We start from the raw sequence: 16,470 nt of genomic DNA on the forward strand, positions 1-16,470 counted from the left end.
TCACACTGTCAGCACAGTCCTTGTTAATACAGTCGAACCTCCATTACGACAGGTGTCCGGTAAAACAAATTAACATCCACCTGAAATATAAGCATACTTCCTTATCTTGATTATTCTAAATAATGTCTTACTTAATATTTGCATGGGACACTGGCCCACTCACTCAGGGTTTCTTTGCTCGCACACATCTGAATCACTCAAATACCGTAATGTTGGAAAAACCATTGGTAACTTGTGTGTAAATAGCCACGCGCACATTCCCGGGCAACTCGAATTCTCAGAATATAGACTACACTAATTAGAACACAAGCTCTATGCAGAGCAATTAACTTCAGCATTCTTATCGACGCCTACAATTCTTTCTGTTTTCCTTGGTCATGACACAGTACAACAATTCAAAAGAATTTCCCGTATGTCTGCAGAATAAAAAAATAAATAAATGAAATGGCGTGTGGCTTTTAGTGCCGGGAAGACAAGTTCGGCTCGCCAGATGCAGATCTTTCGATTTGACTCCGTAGGTGACCTGCGCGTCGTGATGAGGATGAAATGATGATGAAGACGACACATACACCCAGCCCCCGTGTCAGCGAAATTAACCAATTATGATTAAAATTCCCGACACCGTCGGGAATCGAACCCGGGACTCCTGTGGTCAAAGGCTAGCACGCTAACCATTTACCAGGGCCTCCCAAACGCCCAAAATCTCACGCGTGCAAATCAAGGCGCAAGAGCTCCGTGCACTGTGCATCGGTCCCGCTCGGCTCGGCTCGGACCAACGCTTCGTCTCTGGGCTATTCGGCTAAGCTCGGCTCAACTTGGCTCGGATTTGGAGCGCTACGGAGCAAGCGAGGAAGAGGGAGACAGGGGGAGCGAGCGAGACAGGCGTGGGGAAAGAGAGAGAGAGCGCTATTGCTCCAAATCGAGGAGTGGGGGTCTGCACTCTGGTCAACCAAGCGAAGTCGAATTTTGCACAGTGCAAGCATCCTGAGAGGCCCTGCATTTAGCCATGGAGGCGGACTCTGCAGAATGATTTTAAGAGAAATAATGACTTAACCCTGTGTAAGGAAATTGCGTCAAGTATCCGCTTAAGACAAGTGGATGAAACTAATGGTGATTCGAGTTGTCCGCTTGAAAGAAAATAAAATCGGTTCTTTGAAAAAATGTACGTATAGAGAGGTGTCCGTTGTTAACATAGGTTTCTTGTTGTTTCAGGGTCCAGGTCAGAAGTGCGGTGGAGTGTTCGACATCCTGGGCAAGTGCGGCAAGGGAATGTCCTGCAAGTGTGAGCGATGTGCCGGCTGTTCCCTCTCCACTCTCGACTGTTACTTCAGTGAGTATCTGTGTCTTCCCGCCAACTAAACTCCTCCGCCACTCGCCGACTACACATCAGTATTAGCCTACACACCACCGCCATCCCTTAGATCTGGCGTTGGATCTGAGATTATGTCACTCTGATGGTTATCATTTGTAATATTTTGCACCAACAATTGCATGGCATGCGCGTAATACACTCCGAGTAAATTTAACGTTTTCTTTGGTAAGTGACGCCACCTTTCCTCCCTTTAAATGTCACAGATTATTTTAGTCTCGGCAGTATTAAGGATTCGCGGATATCACTCGGCCAATTCTTGCCATTAAAACTGGAATCGTTAGCCGTGAAGCTAGGGTCATACATGCTACATACAAATTGGAGTCTCTCGCTGGCTGAGAGAACTGATGTTTTTTGATGCAGCATGTTTGACATACTTAAGATTCCAGACACGAGTTCCACTTCGTATAGGTCGTAAGGCTTCGCTCTAAGCCTCGTACATCCTGCGTGCCATGCAGTGACCCAGAACATTCGAACACATGTATCGTATTATTGATCTCATTTTGTGTTGTTATTATTATTGTAAATTATATGTGTTTCACGTCCGTCTTCTATTGTATACATTTTCTCTTTTCCATGTATATACGTTTGTATAGTATGTTTAGTTGTCCTTGTAGTTGACTGTAGTGTGTAATGCGCAATACAGCCCCAATAAAACGAACCAGTACATTATCCTGTTTGTGTCTCATTTCTTGGATAATCCTGTCTGCAAGTTCCCTGCATCAGTAGTGGTTTGTACCTCCTTGTGTCCCGTACATCCTTGTTGTCAAGTCGTATGATTACACAAAAATCGTGAGATTCTTACATATCGATCACACCTCAACAAACATATATTTATTTTATGGTATCTTCATTAAAGAATCCTGGAAGAATAACGAGCTACCGTAAAGAGGACGAAACACAAAAACTTGCGTCCAACATTTAAAAACAAAATTGCTTTATGTCGCACCGACACACATAGTCTAGGTCTTATGGCGACGGTGGAATAGGGAAGGCCTAGGAATGGGAGAGAAGCGGTCGTGGCCTTAATGGAGGTACATCCCCAGCATTTAGGTGGTGTGAAAATGGGAAACCACGAAAAACGATCTTCATGGCTGCCGACAGCGGGGTTCGAACCCACTATCTGCTGAATGCAAGCTGACAGCTGCGCACGGCCAACTCGCCCGGTACCAGTATATTTAATGGGATCGTTATAGCCCGCCTGGTGGCCATGATCGTTAAGGTCTGACACCGTGGTTAGCCGGTTCGAGTCCCGTTGGCCGGCAGGGTAGAGGAGGAGGTGGTGGTGGTATATTTCCAATCACTAGATTGCATACCAAAGCCTGGATTAAATTCCAAACCTCTTAGCAGTGCTCATATGGAGTGAGGGCATATGACGCTATTGATGGTGATTCGTCCGTCGGATGGCGACGTTAAGCCTTGAGCAGACCCCTTGGTGCTATTCGACAGGAGTAGGCTATGTGCCGGCACTGGGTTTTTATCCTCTCCCTTCCTAGTATCATATATCACGTCATTCATTTCATCTCATTAACTCCTCTGATGAGGTTGATGTCAGGAAGGGCTTCCGGTCATTAAAACTGTCACGACAGATTCATCTCAGCTCAGCCCATACCCGACCCCGTAGAGAAACGGGCCAAGGGATGGACAAACAAACATCGTTATCGTGAAGGGTAGCTGTGAACGCAGAAACATCTGTCAGTAATTGAACTATCAGCAGGCACATGAAGAAATAACAATAGACACAACGGCATCGCTTGAGAATAAAAACATAGTGATAAGCCTTTTTCAGCGCGGTAATTATGGTCGGAGACTTCTATCAAATTTTGCAGAGCTCATACATTGGCGTGGGTCGTCGCAACGCATTTCGTTTAACAGCTTTTATTTCTTTATCTATTTATAAAGCACAAGATACAGCTGAGTAATTACTCATTTGTACTGTCAACAGACGAATTAACGAACGTAAACTTGTTTAAGATTATTTTGCTATTGGCTTTACGTCGCAAGGTAGCGACCCTGTCCTTAATTAAGAAAGAAAAAACCGTAGGAAAATGATTTGTCTGAAGTAGCGGAGGGAACGATCCTTCTTTATGCTGCCAGAGACGCACGAACCCGCCTCGAGAAGTAGGTCTTGGCCTACCAAGCGATGCTTGTCAGCCCGAAGATTTACGACGTGGTGTGTGGTCAGCGCTACGAATCTTTTCAGTCGTTATTCTAGGCTTTCTAAACCGGAGCCGCTATCTCACCGTCAGACAGCTTCTCAGTGCTAATCACATAACTCAGCGGACCTCAAATCAGTCCTTTAACCCAGATAAAAATTACTCATCAGATCAAATGTACACTTTGTTATGAGTTTGTACTTACAAATCATTACGACGCCTTGAAGTATTCGAGGAAGTATTTGTTACCGAGAGGATGTTCCCCGTGTACTTGCTGAAAACTCAAAGAAGGTCCCCTACCCAGTACATTTCCAAACCATCCTCTAAAGGTCTCAAAGACAGGAATAATCCATTTACATGGTTAGAACACTTTTAAATTAATTATCAAAACTAAAGATTTTAAAAGTGAGGTTATAAAAATCGTAAAAACTATTTATTTAATGTGTGAGTAGAGAACGAGATATCAGCTGATATTACAAGTCGTTTCTGGAATTCAGAGATTTTATCTTTCTTTTTTCTTTTTTCTTTTTTACAAGTCGCTTAGGCCTACGTCGCTAATAACTGTTAAACAGGGATGCAATCCTATCTTACTCATTTCCTGGAGCAGAACAGTTCAGAGAAAAGTTTAATGAGTTTGGCGTGTCTTGCTTATCTAAATGAATTTCGAGATAAATTGATCCTATTAGCCCAGGTCGAAAACCTTTACATAAACCAGTAAACTGTGTATGAATACGTTTGCTAAAGGCCCTGCAAGGTTAATAACGTTATAGCGGAAGGTTACCTCAGATTGCTTGTACAGGGACACACGGACCCACTCCTTTTACTTTCATAATGAAACACACGTCATCAAATACGTCAGCCTATTTAAAGAACTCCTGTGGGACAAACTTCCGGCACCTCCGAGTCTCTAAAGTAGTTAGTGGGAAGTAAACCAATATTATTATTCGTTGGAAGTAAATACGCCGATGTGAGCGCTGCAGGTGGGGAAAATAGGAAATAAACAAGTCAGCAAGTACAGCCGACTATAGCGCTCAAGCTAGCCAGAGCGACGCATCAAGTCGTCCGTGAAAGTCAGTAATGCATAGGCTAGATGCGTACGCTGCAGGTGCTACCTGTAGGTCCCAAGTTGAACTAATGCGCAGGAAAGCAGGAAAGTAATGTCATTTAACATTAAATGGAGGAAATTTTTGAAAATGGCAGAAAACAGAAATGAAGATGTTTTGAATTGTCTTTAAAATCAGTGGGCGTAGATTATCCCGAATGCCAAGATGATTACCATTATTTTGATAACCACGAGGTCGATTACGAAGGAGATCTTGTTACCCACAATAGCAAACAGTGATATGCGATAAGCTCATGAAATATCTTTCTGAATTACACTAATAAAGCATCTTTTCCAGCTAGTGTTAGACTGAGTAGACAACAAGCGAGAAATAACTTTGTGATCTGGTCTCAATAATATGCTATTAATTATAATGTTGTTGGTTTTACGTAACACTAACTCCTTTGATGGTTTTCGGAGAGCCGAGCAGCCGGAATTTTGTCCAGCAGGAGTTCTTTAACGTGCCAGTAAATCTGACATATTTAAGCACCTTCAAATACCATAGGAGTGAGCCAGGATCGAACCTGCCAACACAGCCTCTCCCTGAGGGTCTTCTTATCCTTCTGTCTGTTATCTCAGTAGATGTAGAAACTACCTTCCCTCTTTTGGTTCACTAGATATATGCTTACCTGTCTTTACTACTTCCACAGAGATCCCCTTCGAGATAACCTGCTAACAAGAAGATCTGAAGACTGGTGTCTCTTTAAAAGAAAAGCAGTGAGGTTCTTCCTTTAACAAGGCCTTCTTAACTTCCGGACATGTCCAGCTCCTGACTCCGTTGGAAGAAGCATCTGTGTCCCGGTGCGGAACTTAAGAAGGCAATTCTAGAAACTGAAGTACAACATAACACTTTGGGATGATCAAAGTCAATCTCCCATAAAATATTTAAAAAAAGAGTTCATTTTTGCTGCAGTGATAAATGGAACTTGATGTATCAAACGCATCGGTTGTAATGAAACTGGGAAGAGTGATGAAATAAGACAAAGGGGAATCCGGCAGGACCGTTCATTCTTCGGCAAAATTAGATTTATCATTGATCACTTCAACCCAAAGAGTTCTGTTGTTCGATACCTTCCCGGTCGGCACCACCTACTTCTTGATCCAAGAGAGGAGGGGGCTTCCCAGGAACAAATAACTATTATAAATTAGTCATTCAAAGACGATAGTACAAAACCGGGAGAGGTAAAACTGGGTCCCGCGCATGACGAATGTGGCAAATGTAATACCGGTCTGGTGACTCATCGACGAGCCAGGGAACACCACGCAGAGGTTGGCTATATTGTCCGCCAACATAAAAATGAATTGACAAAATATAATATAATTTAAAAAAAGCATAATGATAAAAATTAAAAACAAAACTGCTTTCTAAAATCGCAGGAATCTATTTGTTGTCTGTGTTCTCTTTTTCCATCAATTAAATATAATTCAAATGTACATACACATTTCTCCTGTTACCATCAGCGTCATTTTTCTGTCATAAACTGTACCTTTTCATTTCTGTTGTTAGGCTATTTTCCTGTACACCCAGATAAAATGTACACTTCTGATTGAAACTTTTCAGTTCGTCAACGAAATTGAAAAACAACGGGTGAGCATTGTGAGAGGCAAGTTTGACGTACACTGTATCGAAATAGGGCCTAAATTACCTCGCAGATAAGGATAAAACACCTGTACTGACTGTCTCAGAGACGTGAGAATCAACACAACCACAGACTTTAGAAGATTGCTTTGAAACAATAAAACGAATTGAAAGTAGCCTATTAGTTTCACGCACATGTGCACACACGAGGAGCTGTGCAGTTTTCAACTTACTCTGCCGAATTTCTTCATGGTCATGAATTTGTTTAAATGAAGTACAGTTGTGTCTCATAGTTACTCAAAAGTCAAACACAGGCAAATGCTGGGGCTGTACCTTAATTAAGGCCATGGCCACTTCCTTCCAACTCCTAGGCCTTTCCTATCCCATCGTCGCCATAAGACCTATCTGTGTCGGTGCGACGTAAAGCAACTAGCAAAAAAAAAAAAAAAGGTCAAACATAGGTCCCCTTCAGTTTTTGGTAGTCTTTGAGTGAATATCAGGGGAAAATGGTTGGACAGAATATACTGTAGGCCTCAACACTGAAATGTGTTTGCCATGAGACAGCGGAGTCTCACCTGTACAGATTGCTCATGTGTTCGTTGAAGTTATTTTTCCCTCCACTTTGTTCCTGTGGCTCCAAATTTTGGAGCTTTTACAGCGATTCTGTCGATATTCCATGATCTGTTGCACTAACACATCCGTGGCGTTAATTAAGGTACAGTCCCAGTATTTGCGTGTTGAGAAAATGCTGTTCAGGACTGCCGACGGTGGGATTCGTCCCCACCATCTTTCGAATGCAAGCTCACAGCCAGGCGACCGCATGTAGAAGGGAATTACTGGGTCCCTGTCGACCTCCTCAGATTGCGAACTACCGAGCTCGACAGCTGCAGTCGCTTAAGTGCGGCCAGTATCCAGTATTCGGGAGATAGTGGGTTCGAACCCCACTGTCGGCAGCCCTGAAGATGGTTTGCTGTGGTTTCCCATTTTCACACCAGGCAAATGCTGGGGCTGTACATTAATTAAGGCCACGGCCGCTTCCTTCCCAGTCCTAGCCATTTCCTGTTCCATTGTCGCCATGAGAACTATCTGTGTCGGTGCGACGTAAAGCAACTTGCAAAATAATAATAATAATAATAATAATAATAATAATAATAATAATAATAATAATAATAATAATAATAAATTGCGAACTGGAGAATACTGTACAAGGACCTGAAATGTTACTGTGGTCAAGTGCTGTAGACCTCAAGTTTATGAGGATAGTTACACGAGGCCTCGAATCTCTCTAATTTTCCTTACTGGTAATGATCTGTCTTCACTATTCATTTGGAGTTCGATAAAGCAACGGGTTTTTATGGCGTCGTAGTATCGAACAATTAGCTGAACAACTAGCAACATTAAGGGCACCATCTTTCTCCGTCAATATTAGCTGCATCGAACAACTGTGCATTATAAAGGTTGTGTTAAGTATCATTCACGAATTATAACCAGCTTGCAAGTAGGCCTACTGTATCTCCGGAAATATTAGTGTGTTGTTTTAAAACTGAAACTAATTAGAAGGAAAAATGAAGGTATCGGCTAAAGAAAGACAAGGGCCACGAAGGGCATGAAAATGAAACACTCCCTAGGCCTTGAGTGCTCTAATAACGTTGGGGTCGGAAAATAACAAGACTTGATCAAGAGAGGTCGGATAACATAGATGAAAGTGAGGAGCTTGGCACAAATAAGTCGAAGGAATGCCAGGATTCAACTATGGGACCGTGGTCGCCAACCCGCGCTCCAAAGTTCAGAGCCCGTTTTAGTCGCCTCTTACGACAGGTAGGAGATACCGTGGGTGTTACTGTAGCCCTCCCACTCACAGGGTGAGCGCTTATACGAAATGTTTTCAATCTACAATGTGGTCAAGTAGTGTCCGAGGACATGTTCGGCTTGCCAAGTGCAGGTCTTTTGATTTGACGTCCGTAGGCGACCTGCATGTCGTGATGAAGATGACACATACACCCCGTCCTCGTGCCAGCCAAATTAACCAATGATGGTTAAAATTCCCGATCCTACCGGGAATCGAACCCGGGACCCTTCTGACCAAAGGCCAGCACGCTAACGATTTAGCCATGGAGCTGGACAACTGCAATTGCAGTAAAGTTTAGGCTACCTATTTCAACTTCAATAGTACCGAAACTAATTTTTAGTAAGCACCAGGGACTATTGGGCATTATTAGTTTTAAAATGTGTGCATTCTTACGTATTTCAGAGCTCTGAGTTTTGCCACACTGGTGTTTTTATGGATGCACAGCAGATCATCTCTCAAAGTAGCGTATTGTAAGACACACTTAGGAACGCTCATACTTTATAGAATAATGGTAACAATATTAACCAAATAGGTTAATACGGAGGCCAAAGCAGTAAATGTCAAATTCTCCCTTAATATTAGGTCAAACTTGTGCAGAACGAATGTTGTTTACAATATAATTTCCGATCTTTTACGTTTACGATATGAGAAAAATATCGGAGATTTTCACGATTATTAGATTTTTCACAAGTTATCAAATATCCCTGAAAAATATCTGTTTTATCTAAAACTTGTAAGTTGGCCAGTTTCGATCACAGTATGAGCTATCACGATGGATATGTTCTCGAGTTGAAGCTAAGCATGTTCACCTGTTCAAGACGACGCATCGGAATGAACGTGCGACCTTGGTCCATGGAGCCATTGAGCAGGACGGTAACAATAATAATTACAAAACCGATAACAAAGGATAGAATGTTTAAAATACGGCGGATATCTACCAGTACTAATCCTACTGGGGCACAGAATTACTAGCACATGATGGGGATCGAAGCGCGAACAGAGTCCTGAACACAAGTTTTCACGGAACAATTCAAACTATAGTGTATAGTGATACCAATACGGGGATCAGTTAACAGTATGACAGCAGTTGTTTGTTTTCAGCACCAAGTACCATGAGTACAACATATTGGTTAATAGAAGCCTACCGGTAAGTCATGAGTAGTTATAGACATTGCTTTGTGTAACCAGGAATATGGTAAAGCTTTGTTTACTGTTGTCACACACATTAATGAGTAGCCTATACCACGTGTATTATAATATATATATATATATATATATGTTATTTTATAACCCTACCTACTAAGACAGAATTTCTTAAATAATTGTGACTTTCTGTAGCCTATACCACGTACCGGTATACATTTGAAATTTGAGAAATCTTATCTGAAGTAGTGAGACTCTAAATATAAGAAATACTGATATACAACATTAGCAAAATAAATAACATCTTAAAACATTGAACTATTCTTTATTGAAACAATTATCATATCACTCTCCTTCATCTATCAGTTGGCAGCGACGTCTGAAAACGATGCGGAGAACACAGAGACCAGGAGCTTGCAAACGTGAGTGCTGTCAACGATAATAAGTCGAATAAGTGTTCCCTTGTATTTTCTCCCAGTTTTCTATTGTCCTATGCGCGGTGGTTCAAGATGCACGCTGCTTTTGTGAGTCAGACAGTCGGCATACTAAGCGGGACTGGCCATAATGCAGTCTGACTCAGATGTTTACCGGAATGATTAGTTCATTCTGGTTTCAGACAACCTGCCGCGCAGGCTGTTGATTTTCGTGTTGAGTGTGGTAATTCGCCCAGTTCTTCGTAAGCCTGTGTTCTCATTCTGAAATATTCGAAAAATCTGTTTTCGTTGGCAAGTAACTGTGGAAAAAGGTTCTTTGTACTCCCCGTAAATATATCTTAATTCATTAATTGGATGTATATCACTTGTCACTTAGCAGCAATAGAGCTGCAGCCTGTTCTCTTCTTAGTTCAAGCTACACTGATCAGTTCTTTTCTTTTGTGGCAGCCATGTCTGCACTGGCAACCAGCTTTCATAATGGCCACATCCCACCTGCCGCTCGGAGTCACACAGTCAGCGCAAGTCTGTAGAGTAGCCATTTCCTAACAATACGAGCATTGTGCTTGGGTCATTATCTTGCTGGAAGAAGTACCCACATACGTTTGCTACGCTGTGTCGCTTTAAAATACAGCATCTTATCAATCCGTTACGTATTATATGGCAGTTACCTACCCCAGCCGCCGACATGCACCTTCTCCATATTTTACAGTTGGTTACAGACTTCGATTTTCGAGCTCGGCGTTCTTCTTTCTCCACATATGTCACTTTCCAGAGAAATCATATAATCTTCTCAGTAAACAACACGTGTTTCCCAAACGCCGGTGGCTTCCTAACGTACTCTTTGGCGAAAGCCAGTCTTGTACGGCTCTGTAACCCACGTGGGACGGTCTCTGTGCTGTACATCTGTTCGAAGTACAGGTCTGCTTCGCTCTTCTCGTGCTGCCAGCTTTCCTGGCCGCCCAGTTCGTGTTCTGTTATATCGCTGAATGATACTTCCGACTGTAGCTCGCGGTATTCCTGTTTTCTCAGCAATCATTCTCTAAGAGTCATCAATTTTGTGGAGTTGGATAATTCGTTCGTGTTCAACAACAGTTCGTTTACTTATCTTACCCATTGTACTCGGGGCATGCACTAGATCAGGGCCTCTCAAACGACCAAAATCTCACGCGTGCAGACAGCGGCGCAGAGTTCCTGTGCACAGTGCATCGGTCCCGCTCGGCTCGGCTCGGCTCGGTCCAACGCTTCGTCTCTGGGCTACTCCGCTAAATTCGGCTCAACTCGGCTCGGATTTGGAGCGCTACGGAGCAAGTGAGGAGCTTGGTGAAGTGACTGACTTGCTCAATGCTGTGATCGTTATACAAGACAGTGCACAAGGCGGACGAATACTTTTGCGTTGCCATTTCCTAGTCCAACCACACTCATGATTTTTTATTTAAGAGTATTTAAGAGGGTACATCCAGCCGTTATTATTGTAAGTATATATTGCATATCCACTGTTTATTTGTTTGTTAGCGTACCTTAAGCTTTGTAATGTAGTTTTGGTGTTCAATATATGAAAAGGGCAGACGGACGACGTAGAAAATGAAAATTTTAATCTCTACTGGGATCGTACGATACAAACAGATAAAACAACCCTGCATTATAGACGAGGCATAACAATAAAAAACAAAAAGAACCAACACACATCGCTATCCGAATGACCACAATTTGGAACAAAAATGCAGGGAGAAGTTCGAGAGATATACTCTCTGCCTATGTAAGTAGCAAGGACCTGGAAACAAGAGAGAGTGACAATTGTTCCTCTTCTCCTCTCTCCCTTTGGTCTTACACGAAAATCATTTCCAGAAAAACTTCAAGTTACTACAACTCACAACATGCCACTAAAAGCTGAAATTGTTGAGACCTGCAATATCGTTGAAAGAATTTCTAATGCTCAATATGGACCATATACAGGGTGTACGGCACAAATTGCAATAGCTGAAGAAATTATGTTACATGAACATGTTTGTCTCTAACTCATTAACACAAGAACAGACAGGATATGTTCTATTGCCCTCCGTGAGCCTTTTTTTTAATGCAATTTGTTCGGGGCGTCGACCTATAGAGATCTTTTGCTCCTACTTGCACCATGTTGATATGAACCTGCGTGTAATTGGAATGGAGGAAGTGCAGTGTGTTGAATGTGTGGAAAGGAACGTTAAGGAAGACACAAACACCCAGTACCCTGACCCAGCCGAGAATCGAACCCGGGACCGCTGGGTGACAGGCGGACGCGTTACGTTACCCCCTACACCGCGGGGCCGAACCTCCGTCAGCTTTGATACATGCTTATCAAGGTCGTACAGATCACTGAAACAGTTGATGTTACCTGCAAACAAGCAATGACGAAAGTCACATGGCAACAGGGACATGTAAAACACTTCGATAATGACACTGTTACCAGAGGCAAGAAAGAGTGCATGTTTCCCACGATTAATGAGGTGTAACATGAAAACAAAGCGTTTTCGCACCCATGTTCATATCTTCGTCCAAGTGTGAGGAATGTGTCCTGCAATATGTGCCGCACATTTTAGTTACACCCTGCATAGAAGAGGCCGAAATACGAGCTATACTACACAGTTGTGAAGTAAAGAATAATACGTAGAGGTTGGTGTTGCTGGTGGTGGAGGATAGTGTTGTGTGAATTGCAGGGATGATGGGGACAGTCCCCGAGATGAGGCTCCCCGTTCAGGCATGCATCTGGACAACTCTTGGAGTACTTAGCGAGAGAATCAGAGATAAGGCTTTTCGCAGATGATGTTATTCTGTATAGAGTAATAAATAAGTTACAAGATTGTGAGCAACTGCAAAATGACCTCAATAATGTTGTGAGATGGACAGTAGGCAATGGTATGTTGATAAATGGGGATAAAAGTCAGGTTGTGAGTTTCACAAATAGGAAAAGTCCTCTCAGTTTTAATTACTGCGTTGATGGAGTGAAAGTTCCCTTTGGGGATCATTGTAAATACCTAGGTATAAATATAAGGAAAGATCTTCATTGGGGTAATCACATAAATATGATTGTAAATAAAGGGCACAGATCTCTGCACATGGTTATGAGAGTATTTAGGGGTTGTAGTAAGGATGTAAAGGAGAGAGCATATTGGTCTCTGGTGAGACCTCAACTTGAGTATGGTTGCAGTGTATGGGACCCTTACCAGGATTACTTGATTCAGGAACTGGAAAAATCCAAAGAAAAGCAGCTCCATTTTGTTCAGGGCGATTTCCGACAAAAGAGTAGCGTTACAAAAATGTTGCAAAGTTTGGGCTGGGAAGACTTGGTAGAAAGGAGACGAGCTGCTCGACTAAGTGGTATGTTCCGAGCTGTCAGTGGAGAGATGGCGTGGGAGGACATTAGTAGACGAATAAGTTTGGATGGTGTCTTTAAAAGTAGGAAAGATCACAATATGAAGATAAAGTTGGAATTCAAGAGGACAAATTGGGGAAATATTCATTTATAGGAAGGGGAGTTAGGGATTGAAATAACTTACCAAGGCAGACGTTCAATAAATTTCCAATTTCTTTGCAATAATTTAAGAAAAGGCTAGGAAAACAACATATAGGGAATCTGCCACCTGGGCGACTGCCCTAAATGCAGATCAGTAGTGACTGATTGATTGTCTTCACACTGGAATGTTCCGTTCTTTTTGGTTTTTCTAATAAGTCATGACGTTAGCTGCTGTACAGTCAGTGAGTCTCATCGTCCTCTCAACTCTAACAGCTGGGGAGGATGTTTTTAATTTGCTTGACTTCTATTTCATATAAAACGGACTGTCTTGGGACGAATTCATTGTTTTCTGCACCGATCCGATGGTTCTATAGAAAAACATCGCGGGTTCTGGGTGCAGAAGAAACCGAGACCCCTACTTGTTGTGCTAATTTTGTGAGTGTGACGGTTCAAGATATCATCTAGCTTTTCCTCTCTTAAAACTGTTCATGTTTTTATTGAGCACTGAGGCAGTGAAGGTGGCGCTTCACCAGGAAATCGCGTTCCCGTCGAGCCGACACACTGTTAGCAGCTGATAGGTCGAACACCTCATTAATAGTCTCCATTGCGGACACAAAGTGCCAGCTATCCACCCCTCTTCCATTCGTTCTGCTCTAGTTCTACCACTGTGTTCACCTTTTAGTTCATTAATCATTGTTGTGCTCTTATGGAATTTATTGAAACGGAGAAACAATTTAGGCTTATAATTATTTCTCATCCATAAGATTCGTCATAATTTTAAACACAAACTGCTAAAAATACACTCTTATTTACAACATGGGGATCAAAGAAGAAGCCTCCCCGAAGATTGTGGTTACTGCAATCGGGCTTTCCCTGGGCAACGGTTTATCTGGCTGATTCTTCCACAAAGGTGCTGTTACACAGCAACAAGTATGCAAGAGAAGTTATCTACGAATAGTCCTTTTCAGGACCAACCAAACACGGAACAGTTTCCATTGGTAACAACTTACGGAAATGACACTTGAACATCAAGTCGAAGTCAATATATCTCACGCCTGATGCTGCAGAACACTGTAGATGTAAAAGCAATACAGGAGACTCACACCAAGGATGACACAGATCTTTACAGAAGAGGAAGCATATATGGTTATGCAGCCATAAATGATGAACAATACGGTATTGCTTCATACGTCAGGTCCCATCTCACTGACTTTATCAAGACAGAACAGCAGATGGCGGCATCACTGTAAACCTCCACAAGTCAGCTGGCCAAATCCTCCTGTAAGATCACCCAGTAGTGTATGTCGGTGATTAGACTACCATCCTCATTATAGTATGTGATTTACAGAAAACCCACACAAACAGCTAAGGCAAGTTTCTTCACACCCACAAGCCCATAAATGCGCCTCTTACAACAGTAGGGTTAACCGCTGTCCAATGATAAATAAAGAACTTAATATCATCCGTTCCATCGCCAAATTCAATGGTTATAACAAACGTTTTATTGAACGAATAATTAACAAACACCGTCCAAAAACAACACTCTTCGAAGATAATTCTATACCTGTTGCTTACTCCAATTTTACCTTCAATGAAAACGTCTACAGTATTGCTAATATCTTCCAAAACATAATACCAACATTTCATTTTGAACTAACAATAGAAGCTTACATAACTCCAATTCAATAAACAAAACGAATGTATTTTCAAAGTCAAGCGCATACCGGTTTAAATGCAATTACTGCAACTCTTCTACATAGAAAAAACTGGTCGCAACTTCAAAATTAGATAGTCTGAACACGTTAATGCAATAAGATATAACACCTAATTTTAAATAACCTCAAGTTGACAAGTAGTCGATCGATGTTTCACGTCTTACACAACAATTTTTCATGCTGCTTGCAGCCCTGATCGCCCCTCACAAGCTCTCCCCTACCTCCTCCACACACACCAATCATCACGGCACGCTGATAAAGGTGAGCCTCATAATTTAACTTGTTCTAAATTTCTTACCCCTTGTTTCAATTCTGTTTAAGTGTCCTTTCCTTTAGGCTTCATATATCCGCATCGAACTGAGGAACTTAAGTCCAACACTGTACCCTAGGACTTCATGTATGTCTCTTTCCACTCTTCAACGTGCTTAGACCTTGCTTAGCAACAACTATACACAAGTTGCATCTCTCAAGATCAATCTTTCAACGAGTCATCCCTCAAGATTTTGTGTTGGATCTAGCTTTTTTAACTCGTCATTTACCATCAATTCAACGCCTTTTACGTGATTACAGCACAGCAGAAATATACAAGATTGTCGGACTTCAACCGAATTTACTTCTTCATAAAAGTGTTGATATTACTACGTACAACTTTTGACTGTGAATATCGTCTTATATTTGTTACGTGTGTTTATAATTGTTTATGATTTAGTCCTTTTACTCTGTTCTCTTAATCGGCTGATGATGACACTTTAAATGTGTCGAAACCGGTCCCAAAGTTAACATGTTGTAATTTAATATTGGTACAACTTAGTAACAGTGTATTGAAAAGGTGGAATTTCTATACTTTCTTTTTAGTATTGTGATGTATGGGGATATCAGAATGAAGACGACAATGGAGCAATTCTAAATGAATGGATGGATCTGTACAATCTTCAGCTTTGTACAACACTAAAGATCCAGGAACGTTCCGATCTAGTAGATGGTTACACCCAGGATTATTCCCCTGATCTGTGCATCGTATCTAAATCTGGAAATAACGATATGACACAACGAAAAGTCAGCAAGTCTTTCCCACACAGCCAACATAGGACAGTCATCATTCAGTATGGTCCAGAAATTCCACTCGTCACCTCCATGCCACAAACTCGATGGAATTTTCAACTTCCGAACTGGAAACTGTTTCAGAAAGGTCTTGATAACACTGTTCAGTGGATTATCCCAATTCCATCCAATTAGGAGCGATTTGTGCGTGCTATTAAACTTAATCCCAAAAACTATATTCCACGTGGGTGTCGGAAGGAATACATGCCCGGATGGTCTCAAGAAAACAATGAGTTATATGCTAAATATCAAGAATCTCATAATGATACAGCAGCTGATAACCTCTTGAGAGCTCTCAATAAGAACAGAAGAGAAACATGGCGTAAAACAGCGGCGGAAAGCCTGGAACGTTATAAAAAAAACACTTTGTGCAGATCCAAGGCTGTCAAAAAAAGTCCCACGTGTGAATGACAATACTGTTGCATCCAGACTAATGAAGAATTCGAAAGTTAAAATTGACAAGGCACGTACACGAATCGTGAGAAAAGAATTGTACCTAAAGAGGCCCAATCTAACACCACATCCTGACTACTCA

General features: G+C 41.9%; 1 protein-coding gene across 1 annotated transcript in view; it reads left to right on the forward strand.

The window, feature by feature from the left end:
* Nucleotides 1-2,041, forward strand: part of LOC136884062 (neuroparsin-A) — a 128,087-nt gene extending 126,046 nt beyond the window's left edge. Inside the window, exon 4 of the mRNA XM_067156086.2 lies at nt 1,213-2,041. Within this exon, the coding sequence (XP_067012187.2) occupies nt 1,213-1,359 (147 nt within the window). The 3' untranslated portion in view covers nt 1,360-2,041. The remainder of the gene's footprint in view (nt 1-1,212) is intronic.
* The last annotated feature ends 14,429 nt before the right edge of the window (nt 2,042-16,470 follow it).

This window comes from Anabrus simplex, chromosome 12 (assembly GCF_040414725.1).
Source record: "Anabrus simplex isolate iqAnaSimp1 chromosome 12, ASM4041472v1, whole genome shotgun sequence".
In the NCBI taxonomy this organism is placed as follows: domain Eukaryota; kingdom Metazoa; phylum Arthropoda; class Insecta; order Orthoptera; family Tettigoniidae; genus Anabrus; species Anabrus simplex.